The 19,911-nt window shown below is 42.2% G+C and overlaps 1 protein-coding gene and 1 long non-coding RNA gene across 2 annotated transcripts in view; both read right to left on the reverse strand.

The window, feature by feature from the left end:
• Window positions 1-19,460, reverse strand: part of COL24A1 (collagen type XXIV alpha 1 chain) — a 152,024-nt gene extending 132,564 nt beyond the window's left edge. The window contains exons 1-4 of the mRNA XM_057428954.1: window positions 18,499-19,460; window positions 16,568-16,760; window positions 12,685-13,125; window positions 126-187 (exon numbers count right to left, since the gene is read on the reverse strand). Coding sequence (XP_057284937.1) covers window positions 126-187; window positions 12,685-12,734 — 112 coding nt within the window. The 5' untranslated portion in view covers window positions 12,735-13,125; window positions 16,568-16,760; window positions 18,499-19,460. The remainder of the gene's footprint in view (window positions 1-125; window positions 188-12,684; window positions 13,126-16,567; window positions 16,761-18,498) is intronic.
• On the reverse strand, window positions 7,813-9,625 carry LOC130609716 (uncharacterized). The gene is made up of 2 exons (XR_008974859.1): window positions 8,697-9,625; window positions 7,813-8,278 (listed from the first exon to the last, which is right to left on the reverse strand). It is a non-coding gene; the product is annotated as an uncharacterized LOC130609716 (long non-coding RNA).
• Window positions 19,461-19,911: the final 451 nt, after the last annotated feature.

Below are 19,911 nucleotides of genomic sequence, written 5' to 3' on the forward strand. Positions count from 1 at the left end.
TTTTCTTTAAGTCGCCATTAAGGAACTGAACCTAGAGGTCAGTAGTAACAACAGACATTTACTCTTTTCATCTATTAACAATTATACAAATGTCCTGTTATAAAAAAAAAAAAAAGGATTCTCACCTTGTTTGGGTACTTGTGCAACACCCACAGCTATACATACTGCAATAAAAATGAGAGTTTTCCTAAAAGGGAAAGAAAGAAAAGAAGATGTAAGAAAACGTCTATAGTTTCAGAACTCCAAGGATTTACAAGATTGATTCAACATCCGAAGTCAATGGCAGGATACCACTGACTTCAGCAAGTCCTGGATAAAAGCCATCACATTGTACAACTTTCCACTAATGCTGAGAAGGCGTTTTACGCAAAGATCAAGGATTATGTATGCCCTCATATATATTACATATATTTTACCCTAGCTTTTATTAATAAAGTGCATCTGGTTTATATTTCTTGCAGCAGCCTTCAAATATGTATGTTACTACGTAGTAAATCTCTTCCTGGAAAGAAAAAACACAACCTACAAACCCACAACTTTACTGTAAAGAAACTATAAAATAAATGACAAGTTCATACCTGTAGAGATCATCAGATATTTCTGACCTGCTATCAGTCTTGTTACTATATTGCATCATTTTACTATAAATGAAAATGTTTCACAATTTTATTCCTGTATTATAAATTTTAGTCATGTTACAAACGCTCTTCACACAGAAAAACCCATCAGATTTTTACTTAAAACTTCATGCTCAGATAGAAGAGTGCAATCCTGACAGGTAGCACAGACTGATTGCAATGAACATATATAAGGTTGATACAGATTATGTGCTCAAAATTTGCTTTACATGAAAAATGTTGGATATTGGGCAAACAAATACATTTTTGCCATTATTAAAAAGAGACTGCCTGCTGGTTTTTTACTCGGTTATTATACCAGCCAGATTAGCACCCTATCACACTCTTGTGAGTGACTGAATCTTTTATTAAATGAGAAATACATTTTCTGTTAATGTTTGACATCCAGGCACAGAAACAGATGTACATAATGATTATAGTAAGCTGTATCTATTTAGTTCTAAGACCAGCGATTTCAAAATATCGCAAATATAGTTCCAATACTACCTATTCAACTCACACTTAAGGGTAAGCTCAACCCTCCTGCTCATTAACATATATAACCTTATTGATTTTTTCATAATATTAATTGTTAGATTGACTAAAAGTGTTTGCTGGACCATGCCAGAGAGCCCTTGAGTATCTGGAATAAACAGTATTTGAAAGTAACACAGCTGCAACTAAACACCTTCAATATCATAGGACAAGGGGTAACAGGGGAAGTTTAGACTGGATATAAGGAAATATATAGGTATAAGGAAAACAACCAAAATGCAAAAATCACTGGTCTAGCAAAGGATGGGTTTCATTATTTACTCACCTTCCTTGGGCAGTTTTACTGTGGGGTTTCACCCCAGTTTCCAAACCAAGTCCCCCTTAGGGGAATGGGGTACTTCAGAGACAGTGCCACTTCTTCTTGTGAGCCCCCTCCTCAAGTCCAGCCCTTGAGAGACACTTGTCAGCTAAAGCTGAGCCCTCCCCCAATTCCTGTTATGAGGAAAACCAGCTGTGGCAAATGCTAGGAGGAAAAAGGAAGCATTAGAGACCCATGTCCCATTCCTCACAGGTGTGTTGGTTCAAATGATAACTGAAGAAATGCACTATCCAACACCCCTGCTTTCCAGCTGGCAAACCTTCTCCACCTGATCAGCAGCCTGGGCTGCGGCGACAACCTGCCACACTGATTTTCAGGCAAACCACTTACTTAAACAGGATTTCAAATTAAAGGGGCAGGGAAGAAAACTTTATAAAATTAGACTAAGAATATTTACCCTGCTATCATAAATCTTAAAGAGTCTCCTGCACTGTTCTTCAAAACATTTGCTCAATTTTCAAAGCAAACAAGTGGGCTGAATCTTGGACAAAATTAGGTCCATTGGTTATACACCATGTGGATTTGCATATTGTGACACCTTAACTTTTGGCAGTCGGAACAAATGAATAATTTAAGGAACAGTACAGCATGATAATGGTAATATGTTGTTATCGGTATTGCCACTGTGAAACCGTAATACATCACATTTCCAGGAAAAAAATGCAGAGAATATACGGGATATTAGAAAATGTGCAGCACTGCTCCAGTTCTGATCAAAGAAGGAGACTGGGGTGGAAATTACACCTTGCAAATCCCAACATGCTTGTAAACACATGTGTTTTAATCAACCACTGCAGTCTTTCCTATTTCTCTCCTCATACTTTCTCCTGCTACAGCCATGAAATGTCTACTGGAACAGTTCTGCCAATCCTGCAAAAGACCTAACATTGACTGCTGTCCAAACAGCAGATCAGCTATGGGACACTCACTTCGGCTTTTTCAGCTCTGAAGACCAGAATTTAAGTTCACAGTTTGTGTCACACAGTGATGATCTTTTGCTCTAATGAGCAGCTCAGTGACAGGAGACAGCTGTGTAAGGAAGAAAGTCCATGCATTGCACTGTATCAGCTAAAACTCACAACAACTCTTTATTTATTTGACTGTCATTAGCACAAAATGGATTTGCAAGTAAAAATAACATAAACACATTTTAGTTAACTCCAGAGTTGACATGCTTAAAGAACCCCAGAACCCAAAATGCAAAGATGATTCCTCATTACAATAGCCTCTTCCATAACATCAGCCAGGGACAAGCTATGTGTCGGGTTCTGACTGTCACCTCCCAGCAAATATTGTAGGAAGGCAAGAAATTCCAAAATGCTCCCGGGGCTGTAAATTACACAGATGTAACTGGATATACAGAAACATTTAGTGAGAGGTAAAGACAAATGTCTGGCTTACACAGTGCTCTCCAGCTAATGTCAAGAACAGACGAGTGATCAGCTAACAGAAAATACAGGGATCAGAAACAACCGTAGGGCTAGAGGTCCTTTAATGCGTGGGAAAGTTAAGTCTTCCTTTTACCTATTTTTTTTTTTTGCAGTAAGTAAACCTTTCTGTAAATGAAACCATGTGCAACCTCAAGTGAAGCTGTACAAGGGAGCCCTCCATGGCCAAAGATGAAAAAGGAAATTCTGTTTTTCTTCCTTCTTGGTCAAGATCACTACTCTGCATTTGCAGCTTTTAAGCTTTAGAGCAGCCACTTCTGTCTCCATTCTCTCACCAGAACTGCCCTAAAACACCAGGCTCCCTGCTGTGTTATGCATACATGGCTTGATCCATTGGCTGCCATGGCTGCAAGGAACAAAGCAAGCAGCTTCCAGAAACCCTGGACAGCATGCCCTAGCTGAGCCCACAGCTCCTGGGGAGGCTTGCCCCTCTGGGATGTGACAACAGAAAAATGCAAAAGCATATGGCAGGGAGGACTCCAAGCAACATATATGCTGGCTGGTTTCCCCCATTTAACATCACACATGAAGCTGTTCCAACACCACTTATCTATGTCCTGTCCTAGAGTTCAAGGTATCTCTTGAGCTTCCTCCCCTCCATGTACCTTTTCATCCTTTCTCCTATTTTACATGCAAATACCACCTGAGGGCAACTATATAATTGTTTGGAGGAAGGCACTACCAAATGTGGTTGATACCTTTTAAACTAGAGCTTATCTTTCTGATCTTCGACATCTTGTGGCTGCCTGCCTCTCCCTATGAGCGGACAGTGACCACTCATGCTTATGTTCTTCCATTATGGGTGATGAAAGAAGCAGGAGGTTGTGGCAAGCAGCAATGAAAAATTGCAACCTTGGAAGATGATTCAGCAACGGACAGAGCTCGGGTTTGGTCAGTGCACAGCAGTATCCTCTTCATTCCAGGCTAGTTTCCTAAAGCTTAAGTTTAAAGGAAGAAATACCACTAGCTGGCTGCTAGAGAAGGCAGGAAAACCTGTTCCCAGATTAACTGGCACAGATGCTTTCAACCCTGTGCTCATCAGTGATGATGGTTTAATTACTAGCACCTGCCCTATGTGCACTGATTCAGTGGATCTCCTCAGGACTGCTGAGGAGAATGGCCCAGCTTGTGCTCATCCAGCCTGAGGAGGACTTTGGGAAAGGTGATAGTACCCTGTGGACAGAAATGCCCTGGGCTTCTCAAAAATCCTAAGCTGCTAAAAACCTTTCAAGATCTAAAAGTAAAGGTATCTTCCTCCTTTGCTACTACAATGAGATTAGCCAGCAGCTCCAGTGCTGCTTATCAAATGAAGAGACCGACTACCAAGGCGGCTCAGGGGACACAACAGCCCCCAAAGCCTCTTGGGCAAGCGGCATGCCCTTCGGGCATGGATGCCCCTGTGCAGCTAACCAGTGAGGGGGAAGCACCTGAATCCTTTGACACAAGCTGACAAGATGGGAGAAAGGGAGAGACATAAGGCAAGAAGGAGAGAATCAAAACACGTAGTGCTCTGAAAAGCAGAAGCCTAAGATGAGTCCTGCAACAGTGCTGTGTATCAAAGGCAAGAAACTCCCTGTCTGGTGGCCCAGATGCTCTCTGGACAACCTTTGGCTTAAGATGAGAAACTACCACATCCAGAATAGTCAACTCTGTTTTTGTAAAAGGAGAAAAGTTAATCAAAAAGAAGTTACTTTAGAGCCATTTTATGAGTACCTCCCTAATTTCCTACACTAGTTCTCTTGTCTAGCTAGTGCACACTGTCTTCCTGTGTATTAAGGCAAAAGCACAAAGCTCAAATTCCCACTCCTGTGAAACGCTCCCTTCTGTTGTCTCTGTATACTTGTCTCTACACATTTTTCAGATTGGTTGAGTTTTACAACTCAGCTCTCGTAACTCATGTTTCAAAATTAACTATTCCATCAACAAATATGGGGAGAGGTTTAGGAGTCATGCTGCTGTTTCATTTCTCTAACCTGCAGAGACACCCCTACACAGGGAGCAGGTCTGACGTAACATCATTTCCACAAAAAGATGGTGTAGGTTGCAAGGGACTGACTGGCTTGATACATGCAAAGGGAACCAGATCCTCCTGTGAGGAATTCTGGTTTCTTAACCCAGGCAAGCAACCATGTTGCTTTCTCTCTAGTCAGGTAAATTAGGGAAACAAGATAGAAGCACAGAAATACATATTCCCGAGCTATCTCAAATTTTCAGCTTAGATAAACTGCACCTCTGCTACAATACTACTTCACTGTAGTTCAGTTTATATTTCTGTACCAACTATATCCCTTTACAGACATCATAGAAACTCCTTCTGCAAATTGCAGAGACAATTCCTGAAGAGTCCCCCAGACACAGCCACGAAACACACAAACATTGAAGGCCACCTTCAGGCAGCCATGGAAGTGTCCACAAGCATTCAAGCGCACCCAGATTATACACGAGGAACATTTTAGCAGCATAATCGTCACTACAACACATGACAAACCCTTATCTGTCCCGCTCAGAGCTCTCGGTAAACTTAATTCAAGCCAGAATAAGCACTTTTAAAAAGGAAACGTATACTGGTAACCTCTATAATATCATTATAACTATTAAAAGTTCACAATTATCTTGCCCCGGCTGCTTTGAGACAAACTGTAGAGGAGAGCAAGCTCTGCTTCTGCAACACTAATGATGATGCATTAGAAACACCCCAGCCTATAGCAGAAGCAAGTAAATACAGGCTACTTCATCTGTTATTAAGAGTGTCCTCAGCTCTTAGATGTGAATCGTGAAATTTTTTTCTTGTTTGCTGTGCTTTAGTAGCCAGGTACCAAAAGGCAAGCAGCCGGGCTCCCCGCGGGGGCGGAGGCTCACTCTCCCCCAGGATCCCTATTCTCCCAGGAGCCGGGATGCGCTAGCTCCCACCCCAGGGGCTACGCTCCCGGGCTCGGACGGGAGAAGGATAACGTGAGGCATGCGGGACAGGACCGGGGACATCCCGAAAGCAAGAGGGAGAAGAGAAAGAAGGGAGTGCGGAGGGGAGAGACAGTCACGGGCAAGGCGAGGAGCCGGCATCCTGCAACCCCCATCGGTCCTCCAGGAGTACCCGGGATCTCGCAGGGTTACGGCTGCAGAAGGTGGGGTATGAGGACAGCACACCGGGAACATCGTCCCCTGCCCCAGGGAGCAGCCCCATCCCTTCCCGGCCCCGGTAGCGATGACACTTACGTTTGCGCCGCAGGAAAGATGCGTCCTCGCCTTGTCCTCTCGGCTCTCAAATGCATTTGTATGCATTTGCCCGGGCAGCGGAGATCCGAGGAAATAGACGGAGCCGAGCACCGCGCCGCCGCCGAGTTAGGTCCGGCCCATCAATCCCCTCCGCCCCCGAGGTCTCCGCAGAGCTCCGCGCAAGCCCGAGGGCGGCCCCAGGGCGGGCGCTACGGGGGCGGGGTGGGTACGCCGGAGGAGCTCCGCGGAGTGCGGTGATGTAGCCGCCTCTCCGGCACCGGCGGCCTCCCCGCCAGCCTCGGTGTTGAATTTCAGCGGTGGCCGCCGGCGATTACATCAGCAAACACGGGGCGGGACGGACCCGTCCGCGCTGCCCCGCGCAGCGACACCAGCGGGGCGCGCAGTGCCGCGCCGAGCCGATACGAGTCGATCGCTGCCAGCTCCAGCCCCGCGGAGGGGCCCAGGCAGGCAGAGCCGTGCGGTAGCCCCGGGTGCGCCCGTCCAACGGGCAGCGGGGGACTGTAAGGGGCAGACAGGTGATGGCGGTCAGCGCATCTGAAGGGCGAGAAGTGCCTTAGGTTCCCACCGGGCTTCAGCTGGGAAGGGCTGGCAGAAAGCTGCAAGTTAAAAGTCAAAATGTGGGGATGGAGGAGGAGGGGGGGAAAGGAGATCATGAAATGGTATAAGAAAAAGCTGAGTGCGCTGGAGGGTTTACATCTCGAGTATAATTGGAGTGGGGTCTAGCAAGCCTCCCTCTGGAAAATGTTTGAGGAGCAGATGTAATCTGGTAGCATTACAATGCCAAAAGAAAGAAGACACCCTTCGCTGTCTTCTTGCTAAAATGACAAAGGACTTCTTGGCTTTAATTTCCAGTTTTCTTACCTTGTCCAAGTAACATTCTATTGCAACACCATCCCATAATACATCTTTAGGTAAGCTATCTCTCAGAACAAGCAAGGTAGGGTTAAACAATACCAGACCTCGCAATATACACGTGGCCAAATCCTGCAGCCTTACTTAGGCAAAACTTCCATTGACCTAAGCAGAAATTTCATTGCAGTATTTGGCTCTTGCTGGGTGTTACAAGAACAAAAAGTTCACGAGACCTCTGGCAACGACCTTCAGGTTGTAGGTGACATGAAATAAAAGCAAACATATTCCCTAACAGCAGAAAACAAAAGAGGTGATAAGGCATAAAGAATGCCTGTGGAAGACAAGGATTTTAATATTCTTGTATCTGAGGATGCTCCACTCAGCTGAGAAAGACTTTTCTGAGTGATCCAGGTAGCTGGGAACAGGCAGAAAAAATAGGGCAAAAATTGTCAGGGAAAATTGTTTTCAGGCAACACACCAGAATGGTTTTGAGTTAAATTTCACATTCAGTCATTTTCAATACCTTGAATCATTCAGAATCTATATAGTCTCACTCGCTACCATGGGATTTCCTATTTACTTCATTATTTGAGAACAAGGTAAAAGCTGTCAACATTTCTGCTTCCTGACTCTGTACCCTGCCTTAAACAAAGTGACAGCAAAATTTGAAAATGTGCTTGTTCACTGAAGAGAACAGTGCCTGCCCAGGGAGGTACTGAACACTGTTGCAAGTGAAGGCTTTCTCAGCATTTCTGTTTTAAACCACACTTGAATGGCTTCCAACAACTGCAGTGTCGTATTTCATTTAGGTTTTATTAGCATTAAGATGAACTAAGATGTACATTACAGATTGGGTTTGGAATGGTTTGGTGCCATTCCATGAAATCTATCAAGCTCTTAAATAAGATGTCATGTGTGGAGTAGGCTTTGCTTCATAGCAAAAAAATCACTATCAGGTTTATTCTTACACTTGCTTCTTCCATGTGTTCTTACAGCCTAATACATGAAACCTACTATGTTTGAAGCTATCAGATTACGAGTGTTTATTTCCAGTGCTATATATAGCAGTCTGTATACTTACAAGTAAGACACTTAAGCTCCGGATGCATTAACACTCATTGCAACACAGTGATGCTGGAGTTTCATTTCCCATGGTAAATGTCCCGAGATCCCATTTTTCATGTTTGCTGTCTCCAGCTTGACCACAGCCTATCCACAATTTCTTTTATCTCTCCAAGTAAACCAAGGGATTACTGAAATGCAAAAGTAATTCTTTTGAGATATCACTTCTTGCCTTTCTGACACGACTACAAGCTTTTCTTCTGTTTACTTGCTCCTTTTCCAGCAGTTTGTTGGTTTTTTTTTCCCCTCTTTTTATGATCAGACTTGCTCATCTGTCACTCCAGATTACAGCTGCTGAGTTCCAGCCACACTTTGGGGCACAGAACAGGAGCTACTCTTGAACAGTATAAGAGGCGAGGGAAATGATTCCTATCTCTGATTTTCCTTCCAGAAAATGTACAGGAGAAAGCAATGATTGGTATACTGCCAGAGCCTAAAATTAAAGAAAAAAAATGAATAAGAATTTGAAAGAAAATGTGCAACATGGGAATGTGAGGACTGAGTGTTGAAGCCTGAGCCTTATCCTGCTGCAGTCAATAGGAACTTTACCTTTGACTTGAGTAAGAGCAGAACAGGACCCACACAAGTTTCCTGGTACAGTCCCAGTATTAGGAACTTTTGGCAGAAGATCCACACTGCCATTCAGTTCCCTTTGGAGAACTGATTTGCCCTGCACACCACAATATATGGTGTTAGGCTACGTACCAAAATTGCTGGAACCTAGTTCAGCAAAATTACTTAGAATTCTGACTGTGGCAGCCAAGAAAATGTTTAACATACTGCTCCAGTTAAAGAAAATTACCCAGCTATCAAATAGGATTCACAAGTACAAGAAATGGAAAGGATTACAGTATGTCTTTTACAACAACTGGCTAAAATTGAAGAAAGGGGGACTCCAGGTCTGAAGCCATTAGACATGTTTATTTCTTTGTAGAAAGTGAAAGACATTGTAATGACCAGTGTTTGCCTTCTCTCTCCAGATACGCCTGTTACCTTCTGATAGAAGACGTTTTTGAGAGTCGGTATTCTCCAGTCTTGAATAGGCCTAAAATCTTGAAATGCCTTTGAAAAGCACAATTGATTACTTTTTAGGTTAATCCTATCCATTCTAATTTTTTACTAGCAAAATAAGGAGACAGTTAACATAAATTTATATTCTGAAGAATTCAGAGCAGAGAGGATTTTTCTGCCTTACAAGACCAACACACAAAAACTTCTGAGCAGAAGAGGCTGAAGGAGGAAAGGAGAGATGCTGTGGGTGCAGGGGACAAAACTTAAGAGGTCCAGGCTACAGAGCAAAAATTGGCATGACAGTCAGGACTGACAAAAATACCAAACCACAAATGACTGTATAGACTACTGAGATTCCTTAAGGTGATGAGCTAGAGCAAACAAGGGAATATATCCAGCCAGGAGCAAGAAGCAGAAGAGAGCCTGAATGAACCGCAAGCCAGAGTAGAGACTCCAGACCACAAAGCTCCAGCGACTCCAGCTGAGAAAGGTGTCTCACTGTAGCCAAGATACTAGCAACTGTTTACCAGACGAGGCATCTTCCGTTCCAGAATGTCGCTGCTATAGCAGAGACCCCCCATAAACCAGAGTTAAAGCTCTCGTGGAGAGAGCTGAAACAGGCAACTGAAGCAAAGCGTTCTGAATGAGCAACCCCAAGCCCAGCAGCTGAAAAGCTGTGACATCTTGTTCCAGCGATGGCACATCGTACGCCATACCAAAAATGCAGAGAAGCCCAGCCAAACACACAAGAAAATATTAAAGGAAGAGGAGGCCTGAGAAGCAGTTATTAGGAAAGTAATAAGGGAATGGAAAATGCAAGAACGAGTGCAACGTGGGAACCCTGAGAATAGCTTGCCAAATGAGAAGACTCCAGTTACCAAATAGACCAAACTGCCAAGAGAGAAGCACAGTAACTATTTCCATCTCAAAGAGGGGCTCTGGTGCCTAAGAGCAACTTGTGAAAGAAACAGAGAAGAAGCTAGAGAAAACCCAATTACTTTCATTTTTAGTTAATCTTTATCCCATCATTGATAGAGTGCTTTGCCATCCAGGCAGGCAGTAGAGACACCCACTCTTACAGACAGGAAGTTGTATTTGACATGAGGTATTATCTGGGATACTCATTGAACTGAAAATCCCCTTATAGGTGAAGTCCATAAATAGGACCAAGAGTCTGTATTCCCATGGCCAAGTTAACATGCCTACTGATATGTCCTGACAAAGACACAAAGATCAAGACAGGCCTCAGCAGATGTGTTCCTCCACCAGAGTAGTGGCTGAAACCACCTGTCACAGGCATTCAGCAACCTCAGTGGGGTTCCCTGCACCAGGGCTTCCCCAGCAGGTCCCTCCAAAGCCTCCTGCCCACTGCAGGAGCCCTCCCCAAAGTGGGGTTCTCTGTCATTATAAATGTGCCCTGTCTCCACCAGTAAAAGGAAGCAAAAACCTTTTTCTTTGAGAAATAAATAAAAAGTTGTGGTTGTCCTATGTGAAAAAAACACTAGCTCATAGTACTGGGACACTAAAGTGTTTGGTAGTGCTCCACAGTGCCCTTTCACATTGGAAGGGCAAGTCAAAAATCCCTTAGCGACACATTAGAGCATCTGTCTCCAGGTTAAAATCTGCAGGTATTACTTGAAAATTACTATCTATGAAAGAATTTGGAATTAAATTATTCATACTCATATGGTGCTCGTCCTGCTAGCAAAATCTCATCAGCACTAAAAATTGCTCACACATCTGGAAGAACCAGCACAGTCATCTGAGAAGCATTTCATTCCCAAGCCGCAGAGAGTTCTGCATTAGGCTAGTCCTTTTTAAAGACATTCCCCTTTCTTTTCTCAGCAACTGTGGGAGATGCTCAATTCTGCTTTAGTTCTAGAAAGGCCTTTTCTTGACCATCTCTGCTTCCAGCCTTGGGACTGTGCAGGTTTTCACACTGCTGCCCTACAGGCAAAAATGTGTTCTCAGATATTCCTTCTGCAGTAACTAAAATACAGTTTTGACCTGCCTCTGCAAAATTAGCTTTGGCAACTTCAAGGGGAGTTTGCAGAAGCCTCAGTTCTCCACTTTCTCACTTGATGAGAGGTGAGATACTGGTGCTCAGTGGCTAACACCATGTTAAATCTCCACCTTGGAGTAAGAGGACTTCTCACATTAAAAGTCTTATCAGAATTTTCTCCCTGATTATAGAAGCAGAAAATTTAATGAGATCAGTTTATGACCTTCAGAATGGTGAAAAAATAGTGGTTTGTGGCAGCCACAAGAACTCCATTGCTTCTGCCCAAACTTTGAAAGACAGAAAGAAACAACATCATAATACTATGGATACTTATGAACTCCATCTTTGGGAAGAGAGAAGCGTAATCAGAAAAACATACATAATTTTACCAACTTCACATGGTTATCTCAACAATAAGCGATTGCTCTGGTATGTCTGAAAGTCTCCTCCAACTTCCCACCAATTATCTCTACTGGTTTTTAAATATCCTGAGTCTCTCGGCACACAGCATACCAAATTAATGTAAATCAATGGAATAATTTAAACCTCACAACATTTGTTGATAACGTTCATCAAAACAGGAGTTTCCAGACTCAGCATGTATTAGTAGTGATGAATACAGAAGTTGCACTATTACCCTTCCTCCCCCTGCCTCCCCCCCCAAGTCATGAGACTTATTCAGTAGTCTTTAGCTCCCAGTAAAGGAAACAAATGGGGCTTATTGTTGTTTGCTTTCTTTGAATCTCTGGATTTAAGAAGAAAGCCAAGAGTACTGTCAAGTTCAACATGGTATTTTTTGGATGATGGACATTTAATTTCCAAATTAATAATTCTAGATCAGGCATGTATAATGGCAGGAAAAGTCTTCTATAGAGAGACTTGAAGTAGATTGCTTTTTCTGAAAATACCAGACAGATAAATATGTGGAATCCAAGACCAAAATACACTGCCACTAACTTCAATGCTGATATTTTTACAGTAGTAATATAATTGATTTTTGTAAATCCCTTACAGCTGTACCACCAATATAGCATAGTATTTTTAATAGGCTATTTTCATCACCTTATTTTTAGAGATGAAAATTTGTGCTTCAGTTATTTAAAAATGATTAGCTATGTGGGTGAGAACTACTGTTGCAGGAAAGTAAAGGACTAGGATTTTAACCAGGCACAGAGCAACCCTTCCCCCCTCCCACTTATATAAAAAAGTATAACTGAGTAAATTCTTCCTATAAACACCGATAAAGTGAAAAATTATGAATACATCTGAAACTTGAGACTTGCTTCTTGGATAAAGCAAGTTCATTAAGCCAGATGTGCCTGGATTATTCTTATTAGAGAGAGATATAAAAACCTTATGGTTGTTTAGTTATCCGGTGTTGGCTTAGCCATAGTCAAAAGTTGAACAACAGATGACATGAGTAACTGCAACACATTGACCCAAACACACATGCTACAGTTCAATGAATGAACATCATTAAGATTGAGAGGTCCAGAACCTGTCAAAGCACCAGCATTAACTTACATTTGCAACCTCGCTGTCCAGACTAGAATCCTTATGGGATCATGCACCATTTTTCATGGGGCTCCAGCCTTCTTCTGGTGATCCAGATCCTCCACAGGCAGATGGGCATTGCACCATGGGACCTCCAGGAAATACAGGGTGAAACCTGCAGTGTCTCTCCCGGACACAAGTGAACTGCTGCTTTTTGGAAGACTTACAACCTGCATGAATTGTAAGGGCAAGGCAAGAGATATCAGGCTGGCACAATAGCCTTGCGCACTGCCAGATTTTAGCCGTTTTCTTTGAAGCAGGCAATGCCAAACCTTACCTCAGTCTCCATTTTCAAACACAGGCTCAACAATATACTTCTTACCTCCCTTCAGAAACTACTGGAGCTGTTTAACCTTGTCTGAAACCATCCAGCTGAAACAGATGTTCACACAGACTAAAATGTAGACATCTCTGAAACAAATGAGGAAAAAAAGTCCATTAAAAATCTATACTTTGTTCTTTTTCCATTTGATATAGTTTGGGATCATTTTTTTGTCTTAAATACTTATGGCATTAGAACATACATACAGAAAAGCATTTATGGTTATCAGATGTTTAGTTTTGACTTAAGAGTGGTCGACCAACACATGTAAGCTAGCTGCTCTTTTCCAAAGTAAAGTATTCTGTCTTAATAGCTAACTTGCTATGATTTCAAAGTTACATATGTAAATATACCAGCATCATTATTTGCCTGTTAGAAAAAACATGGATTTTAATAAAAACTTTCACCAAAATTAACATTTTATTCCTTTACAAAGAATTGCAGCTATAACCTTTTATATCTCAAAAAGTATTTTTATGGTTTAAACACACATTAAGAAGTTGGGTAAATCTGAAGGGGTTTCCAGAAGATTTGTGTTATTCTTGAAGTGACATTGTTGATTAGAAAATTATTGCCCTATGCTTAATATTCTTTACAAGTTTGTGTTGAGGTTGTTTTCGAGAGGAGGAAGGTGTTGTGTGGCAGGGGTTTTTATTTTGTTTTGGGGGGTTATTTTTTGTCATTCACTAGGGTAATTCATTTGGAGTATTCACACATCCTAAACCACCATATTTATCAAAGCAGACACCTGAGGAAACAGTGGCAATCAAGAGGTTTTAAATTTGCCAAGACATAAAAGCCTCTCTTCAAATCCATCTAGATATTTCAGTAACACAATCCTTTATATGAACATAGCCTTAATTTTTGGAAATACCATCTCTACCAGGTCCAGTTTACCTTTGCAAAATCCCAGTAACCATCAAATACGCAGGTTTTGCGGAACTGCAGATTACAGGAATTGGGTCACATGGAAGGGGAGCATTTCACATATGCCTCTGACAGCCAACAGCAACTCTGTGCCTTCACTCAACGCTGTTTACTGCACTTTGGAGGATGAAAAAGATGTTGAAGGCTTTTGGTTTAGCAAATTTGGGGATAGGAAGCATCCTTCTGGGCTTCATATCAATTGCTGGAAGAAATAACATGTACTGGGAACAGTCAGGTAAGGGTGCCCTTGTCTTACATGTGCATGGAAACAATGCATTACTTCAGAAATGAAGACATTCATCTGTTTTAACAAAAAGAGCATTTTATTACCTAAATGATACTTTTGAGGAAATGCTGGTGCCCACAAAAGCACTAAAAACCTGCTCACTACCATCAGACCATCATCAAGTAACAGGAAGAATCCCAATGGCACCAAAGCTGCTTGTTCTGTGCTGTCGAATTTTATGCACTCAAATTACTACACTTGGCAGTCTGACAGTAAAAAAAAAAACAAATCTTCATTTTGCATAGCAGCAGGTAACCTATTACTCCAAATTCGTGAATAATTTAACAGAATAGCTATCAGGGAAATGTTTGCTAACACTGACAATCTCTGCCTTGTTGATGTTAGGGGATTTATTTTCCATTCGTTCCTATGCCTCTCCAGTTCAGCTGCTTCCCTCATTTGACAATCTTCCATGAAGACACTGAAGATACCACAAAGCATTTGGAAGAGGGAGTGTTTACAAAGCTTATAAATAGACTGTGCTGTATCCAGAGTAGTTAGTGGTAAGCAAAGAAAAAATGGGAATAACTTACAAGTATGCCAGATGACTGAAAATCCAAGGTTCATTCAGATGTTAGGCATAGACTGCATAATATATGCATGTAGGGTAAGTGCCACTGCATAATCTGAGGGCAAGTAAAATAAGTGATGGGCTACATGCAGACAAAATGCATGTAATAGAGCTGAAATATCAATTGAGCCAGATGTTAATTTAGCTCATGACCCTGAAAATACGTTCCCGCAATCTTATGCACCATGTGCAAGGCAGGATGTGTTTTTCCAGACTATTTACTGAAAAAGGAATTATTCTGAAAGAAAATCCTTAAACCCCTTAGAATTCTTCAGAGCTTTGCTATTGCAAATACAGCTTCTGGGGACAATTTTAGAAAAAGAAGAGTAAGCACTGAAAATATACCTTGTTCTTATCATGGAAGCAGCTAGTTTGCAGTGAAAATCCTTGGCCCTCCTTGTCCCCTGCTGTTATGTTTTAAAAATTAATGCAGGGCTCCATCAGATCAATGTTTATTTCAGACAGGGAGGTTTTGGCTGAGCTGTAACTCATGTCCTTGGCATGTTTTAACTAGTATATCAGAATGAATCATGTACTTTGGTAATACCGTGTCTTATTTCTGTCTCTTGTTTAGAGAACTAATGCATAGCGCGGGAATCTTTAAGGATTTAGTCTCCCGTTTGGGACACAATTACACATACACATGCTGTGATATGTGACTGCAGTCCATTAAGCAGCAGCAACTCTGAACTTCCACACTCCATACACATCTCTTCATTTAACTCCTGTAATCTAAAATATTAACTAATTCTTCCACCTTTTGTCTCCCAGAGGAATATAATACAGAAAAACCTTCATTATTATATCATTCAAGCCATTTGTTTTTTTCTAGGAGTCTAAATGCATGATACTAAACAGAAGCCTGCAGGGCTTTCTAGCCAGACACAGGAGCTGGTCGCAGAGGGGAGCACACACAGCACAACAAGTTAACCTCCAGCTCTCAGCACCAGAAAGTTATTTCTAAGCAGAGTATCAAATGTAAAAATTGCTGATAGTTGCCATAAGATATTGGTGAGCTCCTCAAAAACAAAATGGCTTTTTGGGCCATTGAGATCCCCTCTTTACTCTCAGCAATGTACTTTTTGCAGAGGTACATTCAGAGTTGGCCCTCAGAGATAGATGCTGGCTGTGCTCAGTCTCTCCTCTGAGTTGCTGAGTTCAGTAAGGTACCATGAGTAACACTGCGGTTCTCCATGGTATGTAAGACTAGTGGTCTTGTTGCATCTTATTGAGTGGCTTCCTTATCTCCACAGAACTGCTCTCCACAGTGATAATATCAGATAAATAATACTGTAGCAGAGTATGGCTCTTTGCAACGTTGCATCTGCATTCTCTCTACCATAGTGCTGCAGCTTGGGTTTTTTTGGACACAAAATGGCTTCCTTCCCAGACTGTTGTTGTGTAGTTCCAAGTACTGTAAAAGCAAAAAGCTGGATAGATGGTGGACCTTCAAATTGCATCGGGCTTTTTTTGTCCTATAGTGCGTAAGTCTGAAGAGATTATCCTCCCAAAAAATACCAGCTGCGTTACGATAACTTTATTAGGTCTCAGTTATTTGGATTGACATTTCTACCACCACGCTAGGCTCTGCAGCATAGGCTTGCTATTGTCTGACTGAGCTCACACATCTGAAAAGTGTAAACAGCAGTTTACTACACTGCTGATATTCCTGCTCAATTTTAAAGCAAAACCAGGAATAGTCTACTGATAGGGAGCCATTTAGTTTTCCTGTTTAACTCAGATGCACCTCTTGACAGTGTCCCAAGAATCACTGGGAACCTCATTCTTTTGCATTTTGATTCTTCTGGATGGAGTTTGGACCCTGTGCCTCTTTCCACTCTTTGCCCCTCCATTTGTGGTATGGCAAAATGTAAAGCCAGATTGTTTGCCATCTTTTTTGGTATTTGGCTTTCATAAACAGCTGAGCTTTCCTGCTTTCCCTGCAAGGGGAAGAACACACACAGAGGCAATTACGGGAGCCAAACAACACTATACATCTGAACAGCAATTCCTATAGCTGCATCTTATATGTAGCTTTGGTTTTAAGCTATTTGGTCCTTATGCAATAGGCTTATTGGAATACTTGGATAACCCCTCAGAAAAGATTTCAGCATAATCAGAAAAGGTTTCTTTAGCAAACCAATTCAGTGTTTTATCTCCTGGCTGTAAGCAAGCACAGACTTCATCTCTTTCATAATTTAATGATTTGGATTTTGTTTTTCCTCCTCTCTCTGGCAATTCTTAAATTATGTTGCACACCCAACTAGAAGTTTCTTAAATATATAGCAGGCTATAGCACTGCATTTAGAGATTTAAAATATAAGGGCAACAATTTTTAGGAGTTTAATTAAACCATTAATTTTAATAAAAATTATTGAACTTGCATTGCAGCTCCACAGTGTCATTCAGAGGCTGAAACATGCCATGGCTAACTCAAAAGGAACTATGGCATAATTCTTAAAACAATTCCTCCCCATCATACTATGGGGTGAAATAATTATTCTTCCCTTTCCACAAACCAGCATATTTAAGTCAATTTAGGCAGGTGGGTTACAGCTACCCAAAATGCTTTCAAAGTGTTAGAAACAGCTCTCTCCACTCACTGGTTCTCACGACAGATCATACAATGGCTTTATACTATCCTTGCACTTACATTTTGATGGGGGGAGGAGAGGGGTTTCTGGTGTTTTCTTTTCCCTCCCAACATGTTCTGACATTTGTTAAATTATTTTTACGTGGTTTGTTAACAGCATAATTTATGAAGAAAGAGAGCTTCTCGCCTTTAACCTGGCACTGCTTTCTCAGGGAGAAAGAAGTATGGGCAGTTTACTTCCACAACCCTGCAGTCAGGGCTGTTTTACAGCTTCCGTATGTGAAGATCCAGAGACAAATGGACTGCATTCTCAGTAGCCTCTGGGCTGAGCTGTGTTTCATCACAGAACTTTGCCTGCTCCTCACCTAGAATCTCTGAACCAGGACCTTCCCTTTACTGAAAGCTAGGTGTGGGAAACAGCATGGAGAAAACTCCATCAGTAACCAAAATTCCTCAGCCTTTAAAGATTCAGAACTGTATTAGACTGACATAAAAACGGAAATGGAAAAACCTGGGGCATTAGCCTGTTGTACCTGGTGGCACCATGGGCTGCTTTGAGTAAAACAGATCTGATGGGTTGGTTTTGACGTCCGGAAGCTGTGCTGACATGAACAGAGCAGAGGAGGCAGGCTAGTTAGTTGGACAGAGGACTTCAGTTCATGCCTTGCTCTGCAGGACAGGTCAATCAGCTGCATTACAGGTGAACACACTGCCAGTGTAGAATTTTAGAGAATTAGACAATATTATTGTCATACAGAAATAACCTCTAGGAAAGTGAGAAATCCCAGTGCTGGAAGAGGATGAAGCTTCAGGAGAGTTTCAGGTCACCATCACACCTTCTTCATTCTGGGTGCTAAGGGATCCCATGTGCAGCAGGGATGACAACTCCCTTGGGCTGCCCACCAGCTTCAAAGCAGCCTGGACTCTTGTGCAGCATGGCTTTTCCCTCAGCAGTCCTTCCCCAGACATGCAGCACTTACTCTGGGGCCTGAGGGACCACCCTTGAAAAGAGGCTCTAGCAGTGCTTCAGCAGCATAGGACAGCTGTCTCACAGTCCTGCAGGTCACTCAAGACAGTGCAGTTACCTGGGATGAGAATCTCTCCTCTGATCTGCAGGGGACAGCAGCTACAGAAGAGTGACCATGGCTGGGACCAAGTTTTGTGGCACCTCAAGTACTGCAGCCAGGTGTGCAGGGCTGGTTCAGTGACATCCCTTTGGATCCCAGAGTCAGTGGCAAATGCAGTTGAGAATACAGCCAGTATTCAACTCAGCTGCATACATTTCTCATGTACGTTCAGTCATTCTGTCCTCACTTAAATTTGTTCTCCACTAACTGCACTGATTTTCAGGACGACATCCTAGGTTTACACTGGTGAGAAGAACAGAATCACACCCGTTGAATTCCCTGGTAGTTGTCTTTTTTTCCAGAGCTAATCTACTAAAAGGGTATGGGACAGACTTACTCAGGAACACTTCTTCAGCCAACAAGTGATATTAACAAGAAAAATCAAAGGAAGTATTGTCATTCTTTTCAATACATTTGTAAACAAACAAAATTCTTTGCATTTGGTATTTTCATTTAGCCAGCAGGTACTTCTCATCATTTGCTAGGATACTATGTCCATAATAGAAGGGCAATAAATGATCCAACAAAACCAGTTAACATCTATAAAGCTTATTAAGTGTTGATGTCTGGCTTGGGACTTGGACAGAACTGAACTGGTGACAAAGCAAAGGAACCATATCCCAGAATGTTATGTAGTAAAAAGCACCAGAAAGCATAAATTACGTGTCCACTTTGCTTCCTGATTCAGCAACATATTTTAAATGAATGACTGCATCTTCTTGATGAATTTTCCAGCCTTGTTTAAGAAGAGGAAATGGAAAAGACTGTGCTTGATGAATTAAAAGTAAAGAGAAAGCTGTGTAATCTTTGCCATGCTTTCTCTTCATACCAGATAAGGTAGAACTTCCTTGTTGGAATGGGCAAATATTACAGATAATGTGAGAAGAAAAACCAGCAACAGTTTGTGGCTGGTGACCTTTGCGTGGATTATTTATGGAAAAAGAAGGAAGTATTTGTGCAAGTACTATAAGCAAGCCCAGGAAACATGGCATGTTTCGGAAGAACATGGAGAGCTGGAAGGGCTGGGAGTCTGCAGGGTTGGAGGAGGTATCGGTCGGAGCTTGGGCGGGCTGGGGGGGGGGCGAGTTATCGGTTGGCTGGTGGCGAGGTGTTGTATTCTCTTCCCTTGTTATTTCCTTTATCATTATTATTATTGATGGTAGCAGCAGTGATTTGTGTTATACCTTAGTTACTAAACTGTTCTTATCTCAACCCGTGGGAGTTGCATTCTTTTTGATTCTCCTCTCTGTCCCTCTGGGAGTAGGGGGAGGGCAGGAAGCGGCGGGGGAAGTGAGTGAACGAGTTGCCTGACTGGGTTTAAACCACGACAGAAACACATCAGATCATCCCATACAGGAAGGGTGGAGGTGG

Source organism: Pezoporus wallicus, unplaced genomic scaffold, assembly GCF_028554395.1.
Source record: "Pezoporus wallicus isolate ANWC-B61680 ecotype Strahan unplaced genomic scaffold, APGP_CSIRO_Pwel_v1 contig_593, whole genome shotgun sequence".
Taxonomy (NCBI): domain Eukaryota; kingdom Metazoa; phylum Chordata; class Aves; order Psittaciformes; family Psittacidae; genus Pezoporus; species Pezoporus wallicus.